The sequence below is a fragment of the Mandrillus leucophaeus genome, unplaced genomic scaffold, assembly GCF_000951045.1.
Source record: "Mandrillus leucophaeus isolate KB7577 unplaced genomic scaffold, Mleu.le_1.0 Scaffold167, whole genome shotgun sequence".
Taxonomy (NCBI): Eukaryota; Metazoa; Chordata; class Mammalia; order Primates; family Cercopithecidae; genus Mandrillus; species Mandrillus leucophaeus.
The window spans coordinates 2,488,459-2,505,377 of NW_012101665.1; the positions used below are offsets into that span (position 1 = coordinate 2,488,459).

General features: G+C 36.6%; 1 protein-coding gene across 1 annotated transcript in view; it reads left to right on the plus strand.

Moving 5' to 3' along the window:
* Nucleotides 1–16,919, plus strand: part of LOC105537003 (chromosome unknown open reading frame, human C8orf34) — a 371,753-nt gene that overhangs the window by 42,933 nt on the left and 311,901 nt on the right. Inside the window, 1 exon segment of the mRNA XM_011976495.1 lies at nt 6,397–6,425. Coding sequence (XP_011831885.1) covers nt 6,397–6,425 — 29 coding nt within the window.

Below are 16,919 nucleotides of genomic sequence, written 5' to 3' on the forward strand. Positions count from 1 at the left end.
GCGTGGACTCGATATGAGACATGGAGTTAAAGGAGATCATTTTGGAGCTTTAAAGTTTGACTGCCCTACTGGATTTTAGACTTGCATGGACTCTGTAAGCCCTTTGTTTTGGCCAATCTCTCCCTTTTGGAATGACTGTATTTAACCAATACCTATACCCCAATACCTGTACCCCCATTGCATCTAGGAAGTAACTAGCTTGCTTTTGATTTTACTGGCTCATATGTAGAAGGGACTTGCCTTGTCTCAGATAAGACTTTGGACTGTGGACTTTTGGGTTAATGCTGAAATGAGTTAAGATTTTGGGAGACTGTTGGGAAGGCATGATTGGTTTTGAAATGTGAGGACATGAGATTTGGAGGGGCTGGGGTGGAATGATATGGATTGGCTGTGTCCCCACCCAAATCTCAACTTGAATTGTATCTTCCAGAATTCCCACGTGTTGTGGGAGGGACCCACGGGGAGATAATTGAATCATGGGGACCAAATTTTCCTGTGCTATTCTCACGCTAGTGAATAAGTCTCACGAGATCTAATAGGTTTATCAGGGGTTTCCGTTTTTGCTTCTTTCTCATTTCCTCTTGCCTTTGCCATCTAAGAAGTGCCTTTTGTCTCCCATCATGATTCTGGGGCCTCCCCAGTCATTTGGAACTGTAAGTCCAGTTAAACCTCTTTTTGTTCCCAGTTTCAGGTATGTCTTTATCAGCCATGTGAAAACAAACTACTACACTAATTGAGGATAAAATTCCTCAATTTCTAGCAGGAATCCTCTTTAAAAGTAATTAGCAGTCTGTATAAAGGGTGGTTTTTAAAAAATGTATTTTAAAATATAAGTAGAGATAAGGTCTCACTATGTTGCCCAGGCTGGTTTTGAACTCCTGAGTTCAAGATATCCTCCCACCTCAGCTTCCCGAAGCGTTAAGATTACAGGTATGAGCTGCTGTGCCCAGTCTAAAGGGTGTTTTGATTGACTAATTGTCAGAGGTTGTTGATCACCTATTTACTGATAAAAGTTCTACTTACACAGGTATTTGCTGTAACATTACTCTTTATACTCCTGTGGCATGCCAGTAAGCTAACTCTGAAAATAAGCCCTGATTTTCAGCATTTGTCAATTTCCATGACGTAAATATTCCCACTATGGCTGATTTCAAGCTATCCATGTGACATTACTGAATGAGTTGTTGGGAAGGAATATGGAGAGCTGGTTTTCACAAGCCAGTATGGGCCAGCTATAGCATAAAACTGATATTTCCAAGCTATATGCTCTATTTTTGTATTTGAATTTTATTTCACAGTTGAAAAAAGGCTTTAAAAAAGAAAGAATTGGGGAGTCTAATTTTCTACATTATAATACAATTGGCATTTTTTTCCAATAGGGAAGTAGGTTTTAGAGAAATAGTACCATTTTATACTATATGAATTTTCGAACCTACTTCTGTGAAATGAATTACGCTAAGGTATAGAGAATTTTGAAAAGTTGCTACTACCATTTCTTATAACTACAACCTAATTCTAACTCTGTGGCTGAGCAGATGCCTAGAAAGATGGAAGTCTTGAAGAAACCGATAGCTCTTATTTCCCTTATAGAAGGCAACTCAAACATGAGAATATGAAAACTGTGTTTTGAAATAAGTTTCTTATACTAATGTGTTTTGTGCTGTGCTGGTTTATGCAAATATACTCCCTAAAGTCTGAGAAAGCTGAAAAGCCGAAGAAAGAGGCTGCAAGTTGAATTTAGAAAGAAACATTTAATAGGGACTAATGAACAGAAGCCATCTGTGTGTCTGGGGAGGTTGCAAGACAAGGTGAGTCCCTGAACCATTATCTTCCAGACCCAGGACTTATATACCGTAGGGAAAGGGCATACGTGATTTAGAAGGGATATGTAGGACAACTGAAGCACAATAGCATCAAGGTTGTTTTGACCTAATGGCAGGATTTATGGTAAGTACCTGCTCTTAAACAAGGAATAATAGATAAATGGGAAATCTTAGAGGCATTCCCAGAATTGGGTTGATCAGAAGTCAACATGGCGGATTAGCATCAAAGATGGAGTTGCTTTAGCCTGAGTACATTGAGACCTCTTTGGAGTTGAGAATAAATGGAAAGGCCCATAAACTAAATAACACAAATGGAGGCCATCTAGATAGGTTTGCTCCACGGTGAATCAGGAAATTCTACCTGATTCATGTCTACCTCTGACATGTCTGTGGGAGCCCACTGCTTCTTTATCCAGAAGAGAAGCTCAGTTTCTCAAAGAACTAATTTTCCCCTTCTCTGCCAGGCAGCTCACTCCTACAGCTGGACACCATTGCTACCCTAAGCAATGGTTACTTTGTGTATTGGGCTATTCTTGCATTGCTATAAATAAATACTTGAGTCTGCGTAATTTATAAGAAAGGAGGTTTAATTGGCTTACGGTTTTGCAAGCTCTACAGGAAGCATAACACCGGCATCTGCCTTTGGGGAGGCCTCTGGGGGCTTACGATCATGGCGCAAGGCCAAGCAGGAATTCGCAGTCAAATGGCGAAAGCAAAAGCAAGAACAAGGTTAGGGAAGGTACTATACATTTTCTATGCATTTTCAAAGGACAACATCATTTGAGAACTCACTATCGTGAGAGCGGCAACAAGGACATGGTGGTAAACCATTCATGAGAAATCCACCCCTGTGATCCAGTCACCTCCCACCAGCCCCCACCTCTAACACTGAGGATTAAAATTCAACATGAGATTTGGTCAGGGACACAAATCCAAACCATATGACCCTGATAGGATGTTTCCTTTAAGCTCTAGTTTGACTTTTACAAGGACCATATGTTCCATTGTTCATTAAGAGTCCCACCCTCAAATCCTGGGCTTTTCTTTCTTACAACATATCTTAGCAACCCAATTCGTTTTCTTTTGCATGTTTTCTGTTTTCTGAAGATCCCCAGCCTTCATAAACTTAAGAAAGAATCTCAATTTAAAGTATAATACCTTTTAAAAGTTAATAAAATGCCTAAAAGTTGTTAATATCTTCTCAGGGAATAGCTATGGATGTTCTGCTAGACACTGGGAGAAATATCCTAGCTATTCAGTATAAATGGTTCCCATTAGAGCTTCATGCCTCTGTGAAGCATTTCATTAAAATTCTTTCAACTGCTTTTAATCTGTTTAAGCTTTGATTACAAATGAAATAAGAAGTAAAAAAAAAAAAAAAAATGCCCTAGGCAACTTGACACTGATAATAGAAAGCTGAAAGAATTACTGATAATAGAGTGAAGATTTATTTGGATAATTTCTCAGGCAAACTCATCAAAATATATAAATTTTAAGAAAATATGATAATAAGAATTTGAACAAAATATGGTCAGACCAACGAGTTGGCATAATTAAAGGCAAAATTCTTTCTCCAAACTGAGTTTTCCATTTAGCTAGTTTTAGTTTTATTCTGGGGTCCATTACTTCTTAGTACTGAAATATATCTTCAAAGCAACGTTTCTCTTCATCTCCATTTTCAACTGCTAAAATTTTCCAGCCCTGAAAAACAGCTCATATGTTTGCTAAAATTGAGAGGAGGTAGCCCATGAGTAATGTGCAAGTTCTGTGTGACACACATTTTGACTATTCACAGGGCTTTTTTACTTACTTGCCAGTTCTTGCTTCTTTCTGGAAACGTGATATATTGCTGCTATCTTTATGAATAATGGATTCATAAATATGAGGCATAAAAGAAACTTAAAGATCAACTGGTAGCTTTCTAAAAGTTAAATGAGAAAACTCTTTTTGCAGGCCTGAGACCATGATGCAGGAAGTTAAAAAAAATCAAGACATCGGGCTGAGTGTGGTGACTCACCCCTGTAATTACAGCACTTTGGGAGGCCGAGGCGGGTGGATCACGAAGTCAGGAGTTTGAAACCAGCCTGGCCAACGTGGTGAAGCCCCATCTCTACTAAAACTACAAAAATTGGCTGGGCATAGTGGCAGGCCCCTGTAATCCCAGCTACTCGAGAGGCTGAGGCAAGAGAATCGCTTGAACCTGGGAGGTGGGGGTTGCAGTGAGCTGAGATCCAACCATTGCACTCCAGCCTGGAAAACAGGACAAGACTCTGTCTCAAAAAATATATAAATAAAAAAGTAAATAAAAATAAAAATAAATCAAGAGATTAAGAGAGTGTAAAAAATCCCAAATAATTGAATTATGGATTATTTAATTCCAGATATCCACGCTTTATGACTTTGGGTGAGAAAGAGAATTTTGTTTCATATTATCTATGCTCTCTCTTTTAAAATAGACTAAGCCCTTTAAAATTTTATATTTAAGATATTCAGTCTTAATCTTGAATTCATATTGGAAAGGAACATTTTTATAGAATTAAATTACATGTAAATATAAGCATTTAAAAGACATGTTTGGATTTTTATAAATTGTAATAATGTATTTTAAATCTATAGACTGTGACATAAGCCATTTAGTATCCCATAAATGTCCTATCTTTTCTTAAAATCTGAGTTATTCTAAATGACCATTTGTAATTCTCTATATTTTTTAAGCCCAAACATTCCACAAATGATTCATGTTAGGTCTTCACAAATGTTTATAATTGCCCTCTGAGATCTCTTAGTCTTACGTCTTCCCCTTGACTGTGGTGCCATCATATCTGAGTTCTCCATCACGGTTCACTCAGCAGTGATACAGCCCAGCTCCAGTGCTAGCCCTCCTTAAAGCTTTTTCTCCTTTAACCGTTTGAAGGCACTACCTTCATAATACAGCAAGTCCTTGAATAATTGTTAAGCTTTGGTCACCCAAAATCCCTGAAGTGGTAGTTAGACTCTCTTCTAATATGTGATACATAAAAATTCTTAGTTACCAATGACTTCTACCAAAAAAAAAAAGAAAAAGAATTTTATAGAATATTGAAGAATAAGCCCCAAATGTGCCTGTGTTTCTAGTGAATTCTACAATGGGATCTACAATGGTGCCGTTTACTGAGATGAAGTTGTGTGTACTTTTTTGGCTTTGTGTATAATTGATTCATTAGGTTAGTGGTGTGGGAGATGATATAAGAACTAATCAAATATCATTTACACCCTCCACGTCTATCCCTGAGGCAGGCAGGGGATCTGAACCCTGTAACATGCTCTTTTTACTCAGGTTCATTATCCTGAGGCTGTTTTCAGGTTCCCTTTTCCAACCCAACTCATTCTTTCTTGTGCTTTGTAGTCTGCTGAACTTCAGCTTCAATTCCTATTCTTATTTTCTCCAAGTTCTCCTGGGCTTCAAACTTTAGACCTTTCCTTATCTCTTGGCTCATTCCCTACTGGGATTTGACAACAACCTCCCTTTGATCTGTGCCCTGAATCTGAGAGCTGCTCCAGTGCCCTGCCACAGTGCTGAAGTTCAGCCCCATTGTTCAAAAGAATAAAATGGAGAGTGAATTGGGAGGATGATGTCTGTAGTCTGACAAGTTGAGAATGGAATGCCCACAAGAATTCAGCAATTAGCTCAGGAAGAAAGTCTGTGCTGGCAGTAAAGCTGTGCCATATAGAGAAATAAAAATATCAAAGGTATGCAGTAGATTATCAAGAGAAGTATAACAAATGAGAAGAAAAGACAGCTCAGCAAAGAGCCCTTGCCATTTCAGGAAAGGACCCCTATGCCTACAAAAAAGAGGATTCCTCTGAAGGAGACAAAGGAGCACAGAAAAGAGAGGATAGCATTTCAATAAAGAGGAATTGATAGTGTATCATCACAGAGAAATTAAGGACTAAACTTTTTACATTGCTGACTTACAATAATTTTGGAGAAAGGATAAAGACAGAAATTAGACTGATGTGCAGTGAGAAATATGTGGATGGTGGGGAAGAAACTTATGAGGAGGAATCATTTATGCATTGGCTCAAGGAGCTGTCAATCTGAGGGACTGTGGGAAAATTCTTTAAACTTTCTCGTCTATTTCCTCATCCACAAAATAAAGACATTAGAATAAATCATCTTGGACCACCATTCTGCCTTAATATCTAATTATTCTGGGAGTCTAAATTCTTAACAAGGAGCAAAATAGTAACAGGCTAAGTTATACTTTATTGTCATCATAACCTAAAAATGATATCTCTACAATCATATTTGCATGTTTGTTCTGCCTTTAACAACCTACAAGGAATATGGCACTGCTTTGTTTTTGTTGCATCATTTGCATTGCTTCAGAAGTTCATAGCTGTTATAGTTGACTTAAATTCCTAGTTTGTTTTCATTGGTAAAGGATGTGCCACATTATTTTGAAGCACTAATAAAAAGAAAAAAATAGAATAGGAAATGCACTGCTTTTACAAATAGAAAGTTTGTTTTGAACATTAGGTTACTAAAGATTGCTTCTAAAACTTTTTTTTATAAATCTCTTTTAAATCCCAGGTATTGCAATTTCAGATGAACTCGATAAGGTAAGTTGAACTATACATCTGGTGAAAAGAAAATGTAGAACTTACCTTTTATTCCACTGTCTCATTATAAATAAATTTTCTGAAACATATAAAATGTTCAAGTATCATTTATTTGGTGCTAACATTTTAAAACTTTGAAAGTTAAATACATATTGTTTTATGAAAGCTATTCCATTAAATATGTATCACCTACTCTTTTGAGTCAAGGCCTTTAGAATTTGGTTAGAGAAAATGGAATCACTATAATCACTGAATCACTATATTGCAAAATAAAAACTCATAACACTATATTATGTAAATTATTTTATTCCATTTGTACCTAAATGATAATGATATGGAAAACTTTGTATTTTTTGATAGCTCCTCTTTGGAAACCTTACCAATAAAGCTTTTTGTTTGTTTATTTTAATTTTCCAAGATGCCAAGAGACTATGATGGTGCTTTGAAGTGGGGTAGTAGTTGTGATGGTGATGAGAAGTGGTGTGATTAGGAATATATTTCTACAGTTGTGTCACTGGAACTTGCTAATGGATTGGATGTGGGAAATTGCGGAACAAATCAGTCAATGATGGGCTGCTAGGTTTGGGAGATGAGCAACTAGGTCAATTGTGGTACCACTTACTACAATTAGGAAAACTAGGAAAAAATCAAATTTGTCAGGTTTGGATAACATCAAGAGTTCTCATTTAGATTGTTTATTTTGAGTTGCCTATTAAACATGTTTATATGAGTTGTTGCTTATGAGAGAGATTTGATTTATAACTATTCATATTCTCATTTTTTTAGTCTCAAAAACCCTTTACATTGTTGAAAATTAGAGAGGACCCCTAAGAGCCTTGATTTATATGGATTATATCTATCAATATTAGATTCTTGTGTTGATAATATATTGATATTAGATATCTAAACGCTAAACATTTAAACTAATAAGAAATTTACATGTTTTTTTTTTTTTTTTTTTTTTTTTTAAATAGTAGTGATTAAACCATTACCCTAACACAAATAACATTTTTAGGAAAAATACTTTTATATTCTAAAACAAAATGTTAGTAAGAAAGTTGCATTGTTTACATTTTGAAAATCTCTTTAATGTATGGCTTAATTTAAAAACTGCTACATTTTCATATCTGCTTCTGCATTCAATCTGTTGTGATATGTTGTTTTGGCTGAAAAAAATCTCTAACATCAGATGTGTAGCTGGAAAGAGAGAAGCATGTAGAAATAGCCATCATCAATATTTGGTGAACACTGCTCTAGATATCTTTTGAGACAGAAAATATATTGAAATTTGGCTTGGAGACTAGGTATATACATAATATATGATAGAAAGTATTGTACAGATTGCATACACCTTATCCAAAATACTTGGGGCAAGAAGTGTTTTGAATTTCAGGTGGCTTTTTGGATTTTGGAACACTCATATATATATAAAGAGATATCATGGGGCTAGGACCAAAGTCTAAAACAAAATTCATTTATGTTTCATATACATCTTTTACACATCACTTGGAGGTAATTTTATGCAATATTCTTAGTAATTTTGTGCATGAAACAAAGTCTTGACTGAGTTTTCACTGTGACTCATCACCTGAGGTCAAGTATAAAATGCTCTACTTGTGACGTCATGTAAATGCTCAAAAAGTTTCAGCTTTTGGAGCATTTCAGATTTTCAAATTAGGGATGCTCCACCTCTACAAAAAATAACATCATATAAATCCTGACATTTTAAAACAGTAAGCTACTATGTAATAATTGTATTATTTTTGCAAAAACCATAAAGCTATTATTCTACTCCAAATATAATATAACACCTTTTGAATTTTGTACCAGAAGAATGTATTTTTAACTCACTAAAAAATATAATTTATGAGTATTTTCTTAAATATCTATTTCCTTTAATAAACAAACCATCATAATATTTTAGAATTAGTTTCATCATCATCTGTACCGACTCCAGGCAGAACTCCATGTTGACCATACACAGTGGCAAGTATATAAGTGGTAGGCATGCCTTCCCAGCTTTGTTCTGCTTTTCTAGACCCCCTCTGTGTACCTGTCATTGTCTCACCCCAGCTGGTCTCCTTCTTATGCCATGAGTTTCCTTACAGTTTGCAGAAATGTAATAATTCCTCCTCTTGCTGTTATGATCTATGTTCATTTTAAGTACAAAGATATAACCATCACCATTTCTAGGTTCATTTGCTCCTTGTAATAAATTCTGCAAAACCTTGGCTGCCTGAGTCATAAATTAGCTTGTATGGGGTTGTTACTCTGCTTGGCTGTTGTCCTTCTCTTTTTTTTTCTGAGCTCTGACTTGCAGCGGCTTTGGTGTCCACACTTTTGTTGATGAGCTAAAGAATTTTAACTGTTCTTGGAACTGAAACAGATATAACCCTCACAGGATAAATTATGGATGCCCTGACACTCAGTTAAGTGTCAGCCTCAGGACATAGCCTTCTCCCTCACACCCTCTCTCTTCCTAGCACTAGCTCAGGGGAATATCCATTTAACTAAATTGTATGACACTGATGATTTTCATTTACTTACCTAATATTCCTATTTTTTGAAGACTTTGTGGAAACTGCTAAATTTTATTGCACATTTATTATTTTTAATTTTTATTGAGGAAGATGCCAAAAGTTTGTCATAAATAACTTTTCATTTAAAAAAAAAAATTTCAGTGCAAAAAAAAAAATCGACCCCACTTTCACATCTGATTTTTGTAGAATGCCAGATAACAGAAAAGAGTCACAGGCTTCCAGAGGCATTGCGACCATTCTTTGCCTGTCTGGCAATCACCCTTGGAGGAGTGGGAGAGCCTGTCCCATAGCACCCTCTGGTGACCATGAAGCTCACAGTCCTGAATTCTCCTGAATAAGAAAATGAATCTCAGGGAGGCAGCCATTGAAAAACAGCCAATCGGAATGGTTTGCAGTTAGTATTCACCTGGTACATATGTCTTTAATGTAGTAGTAAATACAGCTTCTTCCTTTTACTCTTAACAATTTTGGGGATTCACTAAATATATGTTTTTCTTAACCTTTTTAAAATATGGAATTTTTTAGCCATCATTTTCTAATTCAGTTATAATTTCATTGATATCATTTTTTCATGGCCTTTTACATTACTTTGTGAACTCGGAGAAAGGTAATAAGAATCACTAATTCTATTTAAAATAAAGAAATAAAATGAAACAGAGGTTAACTTTTTTTAAGTTTTTTCTTTTTTTTTTTTTAAGTTGTGGGAACTCTTACCAATTCCTTAGTCATTAACCTTTTTCTTTCTCTTATATGACTACTGTATTGGCTTTCTGTTGCTGCTGTGACACCTTAAAACAACACAAATTTATTATCTTACAGCTCTGTAGTTTCAAAGTTGAACATGAGTTTCCCTGAGCTAAACAAAGTAAAGGTGCAATCAGGGCTGCCTTCTTTCCATTCCAGGGGAAATCTGTTTCTTCATCTTTTCCAGCTTCTAGGGCTGCTTGTATTCCTCTAGTATGTGGCCCCCTTGTTATGCCTTCAAAACCAGCAACATCTTTCTGTCTCTAACTTCAGCCAGGAACAACTCTCCCTATTTATGGAATCATGTTAGCTTGAGGCCACCTGGCTAATGCAGATAATCTCTCTATCTCAAGATCTTTAATCTTAATCATGCAAAGTCCCTTTGCATATTTATGCAAATGTAATTATGTAACTAATTACATATAGAAATGTAAATATTCATTCATTTGTAATGGAACATATTCACAGGTTTCGGGTATTAGGACATGAACATCTCTGGGAAGTCATCATTCTGCCCACACAGCCACTATCCAAGTTCAAATGGTAGTACCTTTTATATCTGTATGTGGTTCTTCAAGCTCCCATGATTCCAGTTCATCCTTCAAAATGCCACATAGTAGACATGATTGGTACCTGCCCAGTTTCCCTCCACTAGGGCGGTGTGACCTATCCTTCAGTTGCTGAGTGTTGGGTGTTTATGCACTTCTTTTCTTGTCTTCTCCTGGTTGCCTCATTCTTTTATAGGTTTCACTTGAGAGAACTCAAGAACTCACTTCTCAGCATCTCATTCTAGGGAAAACTACCTAAGACATGCCACAAGAAGATTCTTCCTAAAGCAAAATCTTGTTGAAATTTTTTTATTGACTCTCTGGTATCTACCAAATTAAACAAAAATTCCTTTTTTTAGCCGTTTTTCTTTTATTTATTTTATTTTTAATGGAGACAGGATCTTGCTTTGTCACCCAGGCTGGTGTGCAGTGCTGTGATCATAGCTCACCACAATCTTGATCTCCTGGGCTCAAATGACCCTCCCACCTCAGCCTCTTGAGTAGCTGGGACTACGAACATGTGCCACCATGCACGGCTGATTTTTTAATTTTTTTAGAGAAAGGGTCTTCCTATGTTGCTCAGGCTAGTCTCGAACTCCTGGCCTTAAACAATCCTTTCTTCTCAGCCTCCCAAGGAGCAGGGATTTTGTGCGTGACCCACCATGCCAGACTCAAGTCCAAATTTCTAAGACTAGAATTAACAGTCTCCATGTCGTGGCTCTCATCTATCTCTTATGACTGATTTCCTTCTTTTTTCTATCCAAACTGTATTGTACTCAACAAGAAATAGGGTAAAGTAGCCAGCAGACAGTACTTCTAGGTCATACTTTTGTTTATTTTCACATTTTTGTTCATGTCATTCCCTTTTCTTTCTCTGACTGTGATCCCTCCTTCAAGTTCCAGCCTCCCTAGTCAGCCCTGCAGAAAGTGAGCTCACCTGCCAGGATCCTTTAGCAAGCACAGTGACTGCATCACAAATGACACAGTTTGTGTTCACTGCTTGAAGAAGTAGCCTAGTATTTTGAAAAAATCCACAGAAAGGCTGGATTGAATCTTGGCATCTGCCATTTACTAACTACATGGCCTTCAGGAAGTTACTTCCGGATGCTGAAATTTAGTTACCTTCTCTGTAAATTGCAGATGGTTTTAGCGACTATTAAAACTAACATTAATTTATTATGGAAAGTAATTTAAACTAAAATATCCACAATATAAAATATTTCTGAGAAGTATATGGGAAAACATTTCAAAGGGAAGAGAACGCAGGATCACTATAACCTCCTGCTGAAAAAGATTCTGTATAATGTAGGCATTGATACCCTCAAAATATCATTACACTTCTATGCATCAAAGGACCCAACACTCACAAATTACACATCTGATAAGAAGTTAATATCCAGAATATATAAATAACTCCTATAACTCAACAACAAAAACTAATTACTCAATTAAAAAATGGGCAAAGGGTTTGAATAGACATTTCTCCAAAGATGATGTACAAGTGATCAACAGGCATCTGAAAAGATGCTCCATATCACTAATCACCAGAGGGGAAAAAAACGCGATGAGATACCCTCTGAGACCCATTAGGATGGCCACTATCAGAAAATAAACAACAAACAAAATGAAAAAATAGCAAGTGTTGGTGAGGATATGGAGAGAGTGGGACTGTGTGCACTGTTTGTGGGAATGTAAAATGGTGCAGCCATAACAGAAAATAGTATAGCAGTTCCTTAAAAAGTTAAAAATAAAAATACCATCTGTTATGGTTTGAATGTTTGTATCTTTCAAAAATTCATATTGATATGTAATCCCCATTGCAAAAGTATTAAGGAGCAGGGTCTTTAGGAGGTGGTTAGGCCATGAGGGATCCACCCTCATAAATGAGATTAGTGCCCTTATGAAACGGCTTGAGGAAGCCTGTTTGGTTCTTCTGCTTCCTCTCCGCCATGTGAGCATGCAGCAAGATGGCTCAACTCAGAGATAAACGGCATGCTCTCACCTTCAGATTCAGACACTGAATCTGCTAGCACCTTGATCTGGACTTCCCAGTTTCCAAAATTGTAAAAAATAAATTTATGTTATTATACATTAACCTAGTTCAAGTTATTTTGTTACAGCAGCAGGAATGAACTAAGATACCATATTATGAAGCAATCCCACTTCTAAGTATATATCCAAAAGAATTAAAAGTAAGATCTATAGGAAATAATTGGACACCCATGTTCATAGCAGCATTATTCACAATGGCCAAGAGGTGAAAGCAACCAAGTGTTCACTGACAGATGAATGGATAAACAAAATGCAGTATATATATACAATGGAATAGTGTTCAGCCTTCAGAAAGAAGGAAATAGTGTCCCATGCTACAACATGGCTGAACCTCGAGGACCTTATGCTAATTGAAATAAGCCAGTCATAAAAAGACAAACTGGTGCCTGCCCAATTTCACTCCACTAGGGCGGTGTGACCTCTCCTTCAGCTGCTATGACTGTTGGGTGTTTATGTGTTTATTTCCTTGTCTTCTCCTGGTTCCCTCATTCTTTTATAGGTTTCACTTGAGAGAACTCCTCAATAAATCACTTTCTCAGCATCTCATTCTAGGGAAAACTACCTAAGACATGCCACAAGAAGATTCTTCCTAAAGCAAAATCTTGTTGAAATTTTTTTCTTGACTCTCTGGTATCTACCAGATGATCATCTGCATGATTCTACTTATATGAAGTATTTAGAGTAATCCAAATTACAGAAACAGTGTAACGGTGGTTGTCATGAGCTGAGTGAGGGGAGGGGGAAATGGGAAGTTATTGTTTAAGGAGTGTAGAGTTTCATTTTGCAAGATGAAAGATGTCTGCCCAACATTGGTTTGCACAGATATTGGCTGCACAACAATGTAAATAAACTTAACATAGTTGAACTATACACTAAAAATGGTTAAGATGGTGAATTTTATGTTATGATATTTCCATAACTAAAAAATATAGTCTTTTAGGCTGGGCACAGTGGCTCACGCCTGTAATCCCAGCACTTTGGGAGGCCAGGGAGGTGGATCACTTGAGGTCAGGTGTTTGAGACCAGCTTGGCCAACATGGTGAAACCCTGTGTCTACTAAAAATACAAAAAAATTTCGGGCATGGTGGCAGGCATTTGTAATCCCAGCTACTTGGGAGGCTGAGGCAGGAGAACTCCTTGAACGTGGGAGGCGGAAGTTGCAGTGAGCGGAGATCACACCACTGCACTCCAGCCTGGGTGACAGTGAGACTCCATATCAAAAAATATATATATACACACACACACATATATATATGTGTATATATGTGTGTGTGTATATATATGTGTGTGTGTATATATATTTGTGTGCGTCTATATATATATGTGTGTGTATATATATTCTTTATAACATCAGTACATTCATAGGCACTCTTAGAATAATGTCTACTGACCTAAGCAGATGTCATAAAGCAAAAGTAAACTTTAGTTAGAACAATTCCACTGGAGGTCTCAATAGTGAAGTACAGGACAGTCCTCCGTAATGCTGATGTTCTGGCTTTAGACTGGGGTATATTTTAGAGTATTTAGTGCCATAGGCAGTCTGTATATCTTTTAGGCAACTCATCAGAAATACTGCTGTCTTTAGCTCTTATTACATGTTGAGTGGTAGTGAGTCTGTTTCTAGCCCTTGAAACTTTAAATAGAAGTGTAACAATAATTATATATATATATATATATATATACACACACACACAATAATAACAATGTACTATTTAGTGCATACTAAATTCTAGACCTTGGGCTAAGCATTTTATATAGATTATGCCATTTTATCTTAATAAACATAGTTAACATTTATTGAGAACTTATTATGCCAGATAGTGTTCTACATTATTTGCTTGCATTACCTCATTTAGTATTTACTAATATCTTGGGAAATAGGGACTATTATCCACATTTGACAGGTGAGGAAATTGGGACCCAGAGGTTAATAAACTTAGCAGAAGTCACATGAAAAGAAAATAGGAGTGGAGCACAAAGCACAGCCAATTAGCTCCAGAGTCCATGGCTCTTAACAATTATATCATATTTATGAGACAGGTGCTATTATCCACCATTTAATAGATGGAATAACAGAAGCACTTGGAATTTTATAAGCTCCTCTTTGTCACGTAGTAAGTGGAGGAGCTAGAACTGAAACCCAGACAGTTTAACAGCCCAGAGTCTACACTCTCAATCTCTGCAATTGGTTATGTCATTACATTTCCTGTCTTTGTGCCTAGTGCAGGGTAATTATTCAATTAATAATTGCTATGTTTATCACTAGAAACTTTTTGTCCACAATGGGTACTATTGTATAGCCCACGCTAAGCTTTTGTTAAATAATTACTGGGTAAATAACTAGCCAGAAATTACTAAAAACTCATTTATCTGTTTATGTTGTTCTGCCTTTTGTGGCCTTTTGCTGGTTTTCCTACCACAAGACATTTTCTTTGTTATTCTATTACCTTAAGAGCTCTATTTTTATTGTTTTCATTAAGTAGTTAAGAGAGTTAAGACAGAACAGTGTCTTAAAAAGAAGACAACTTTCTCTTAAGAAACAGACTTAAGATAGTATAATATTCATGCTCACAAAAATTGCTTTACCATGAAAGATAAATATATATGACACCGTGTAATAGACTCAATAGGCAGTTCATGAAGACTGTAGTTATCAAGCTTGTAGTGTGACAGCTAAGTGCTTTGAGGACACATTCTCACTTATACTCACAACAACCCCATGAGAAAGCTCTCATGATCTCCATTTTATACGTAAGAAAATGGAAGCCCAGAGAGTTTGGTGAGTTGAGCAAATTTAAGAGAGATGTAATATAATGCACAATTCAAATTTGAGTATCAATTTACCTTCAAAACTTATTTACTTAATTGCTACGCAACCTTGCCTTTCTAAAAAGTTAAGAAGCTCAAGGAGGGCCTATTTTAAGTTGCTTCACACTGGCTCTATGTGTACCATTGACATCAGCCATAGACGGTGTGCCATGGGCTGTCAGGCTGCTTGACGCTTGCCTCACTAAGTACACCCATGGAAGGGGCAAAATCTTAACTCTTTCCAAGTAAAGATGTCTTTTCACCAGATAGCTTTGTTTTGCTATTTACTTTCTATTTCTGTTTATTTCTCCCCAGGCAGACAAATCTGAATTTTATTGCTTTTTTTGGTCAGTAATTGGAGAATGTTCTAGCAGAGCATACTGTAATTGCTGTGATCCTGTTGTCTTGTTTCTGTGTTCCAGAATCTCTTGCCTACTCACGTGTGACCTACATGTGCATTATATGATATTTTGGGCAGTAGGAAAATATCTGTAGAACTGCTTTATATCCTATGTCGGTCATATGTTTGATGTTTATCAGGTAAAAGTTCAAATACTAACAAAGATAGCCATGTAAACTTCGCTCAGAGTTCTCTCAGCATGGTTGTGGTCCATGTTTGTCTCTCAAAAATAAAACATGGAAAGTGACAACCCAAGAAAAATATTTGCAGTTTATATCACAGACAGAACTTAATAATTCTAATTGTAGGGAGCTTCTAAAAGCAGAGAATAAAAGATCTAAATTCCACTACAAATGAGCCATATAAGGAGATTGTTTGTAGAAAAAATCCTTCTTAACTATATAAAAAGATGCTCAACTTTGCTCAAAACAAGAGAAATGCAAATTATGCATTACTGCTTACCTGTCAGATTAACAAAAATCCCCATTTGTCAGATACTCTGTTGATGAGGCACTGGAAACAGACAATTTCACACATTGCTGGTGGGAATCCAAAATGCTGCAAACACTATGCAGGGAAATTTTACAATATCTAGTACATTATATGTGCAATTATTCTTTGATGAAATGATCCCATTTCTATGAATCTATTCTGAAGACACACTGGCAAAAATACAAAAAGACCTATATGTGTGACTGTACCTTGTCATACTATTTTAATAACAAAAGAGTAGAAAAAATGAAATGTCCATTAAAATAAAAATACTGGATAATTACAGTATATCCACACAAGAGAGGACTATACAGCTATACAAATGAAAGAATATCTCTATGTATTAAGGAATGACCCCTGGGATAATGTATTGTTAAATGAATAAAGGAAGGGACAGAAATGTGTTTTTAGTATGCTACCATTCATCTAAGTAAGTGTAATGAAAATATAGATGCATATTTGATTCTATTTTTTGGGGAGTAGGGGCAGAAATGGAGTTTCACTCTTGTTGCCCAGGCTGGAGTGCAATGGTGCGATCTTGGATCACCGCAACTTCTACCTCCCGGGTTCAAGGGATTCTCCTGCCTCAGCCTCCCAAGTAGCTGGAATTACAGGCATGCACCACCACCCCCAGCTAATTTTGTATTTTTAGTAGAGATGGGGTTTCTCCATGTTAGTCAGGCTGGTCTCGACCTCCCAACCTCAGCTTATCCATTCAGCCTCCCAAAGTGCTGGGATTGAGCCACCACGCCCAGCCCACGTTTGCTTCTATGGAAACCCAAACAACAATAGCAAAACCTGCCCTACTGTAAAATACACACACCCACATGCATGTGCACACACATCAAATTGTTTTTAAAAGTTGCCTATGGCAGAAGAGATGGTATGGGGGTAGAAATAAAGAAAGGTA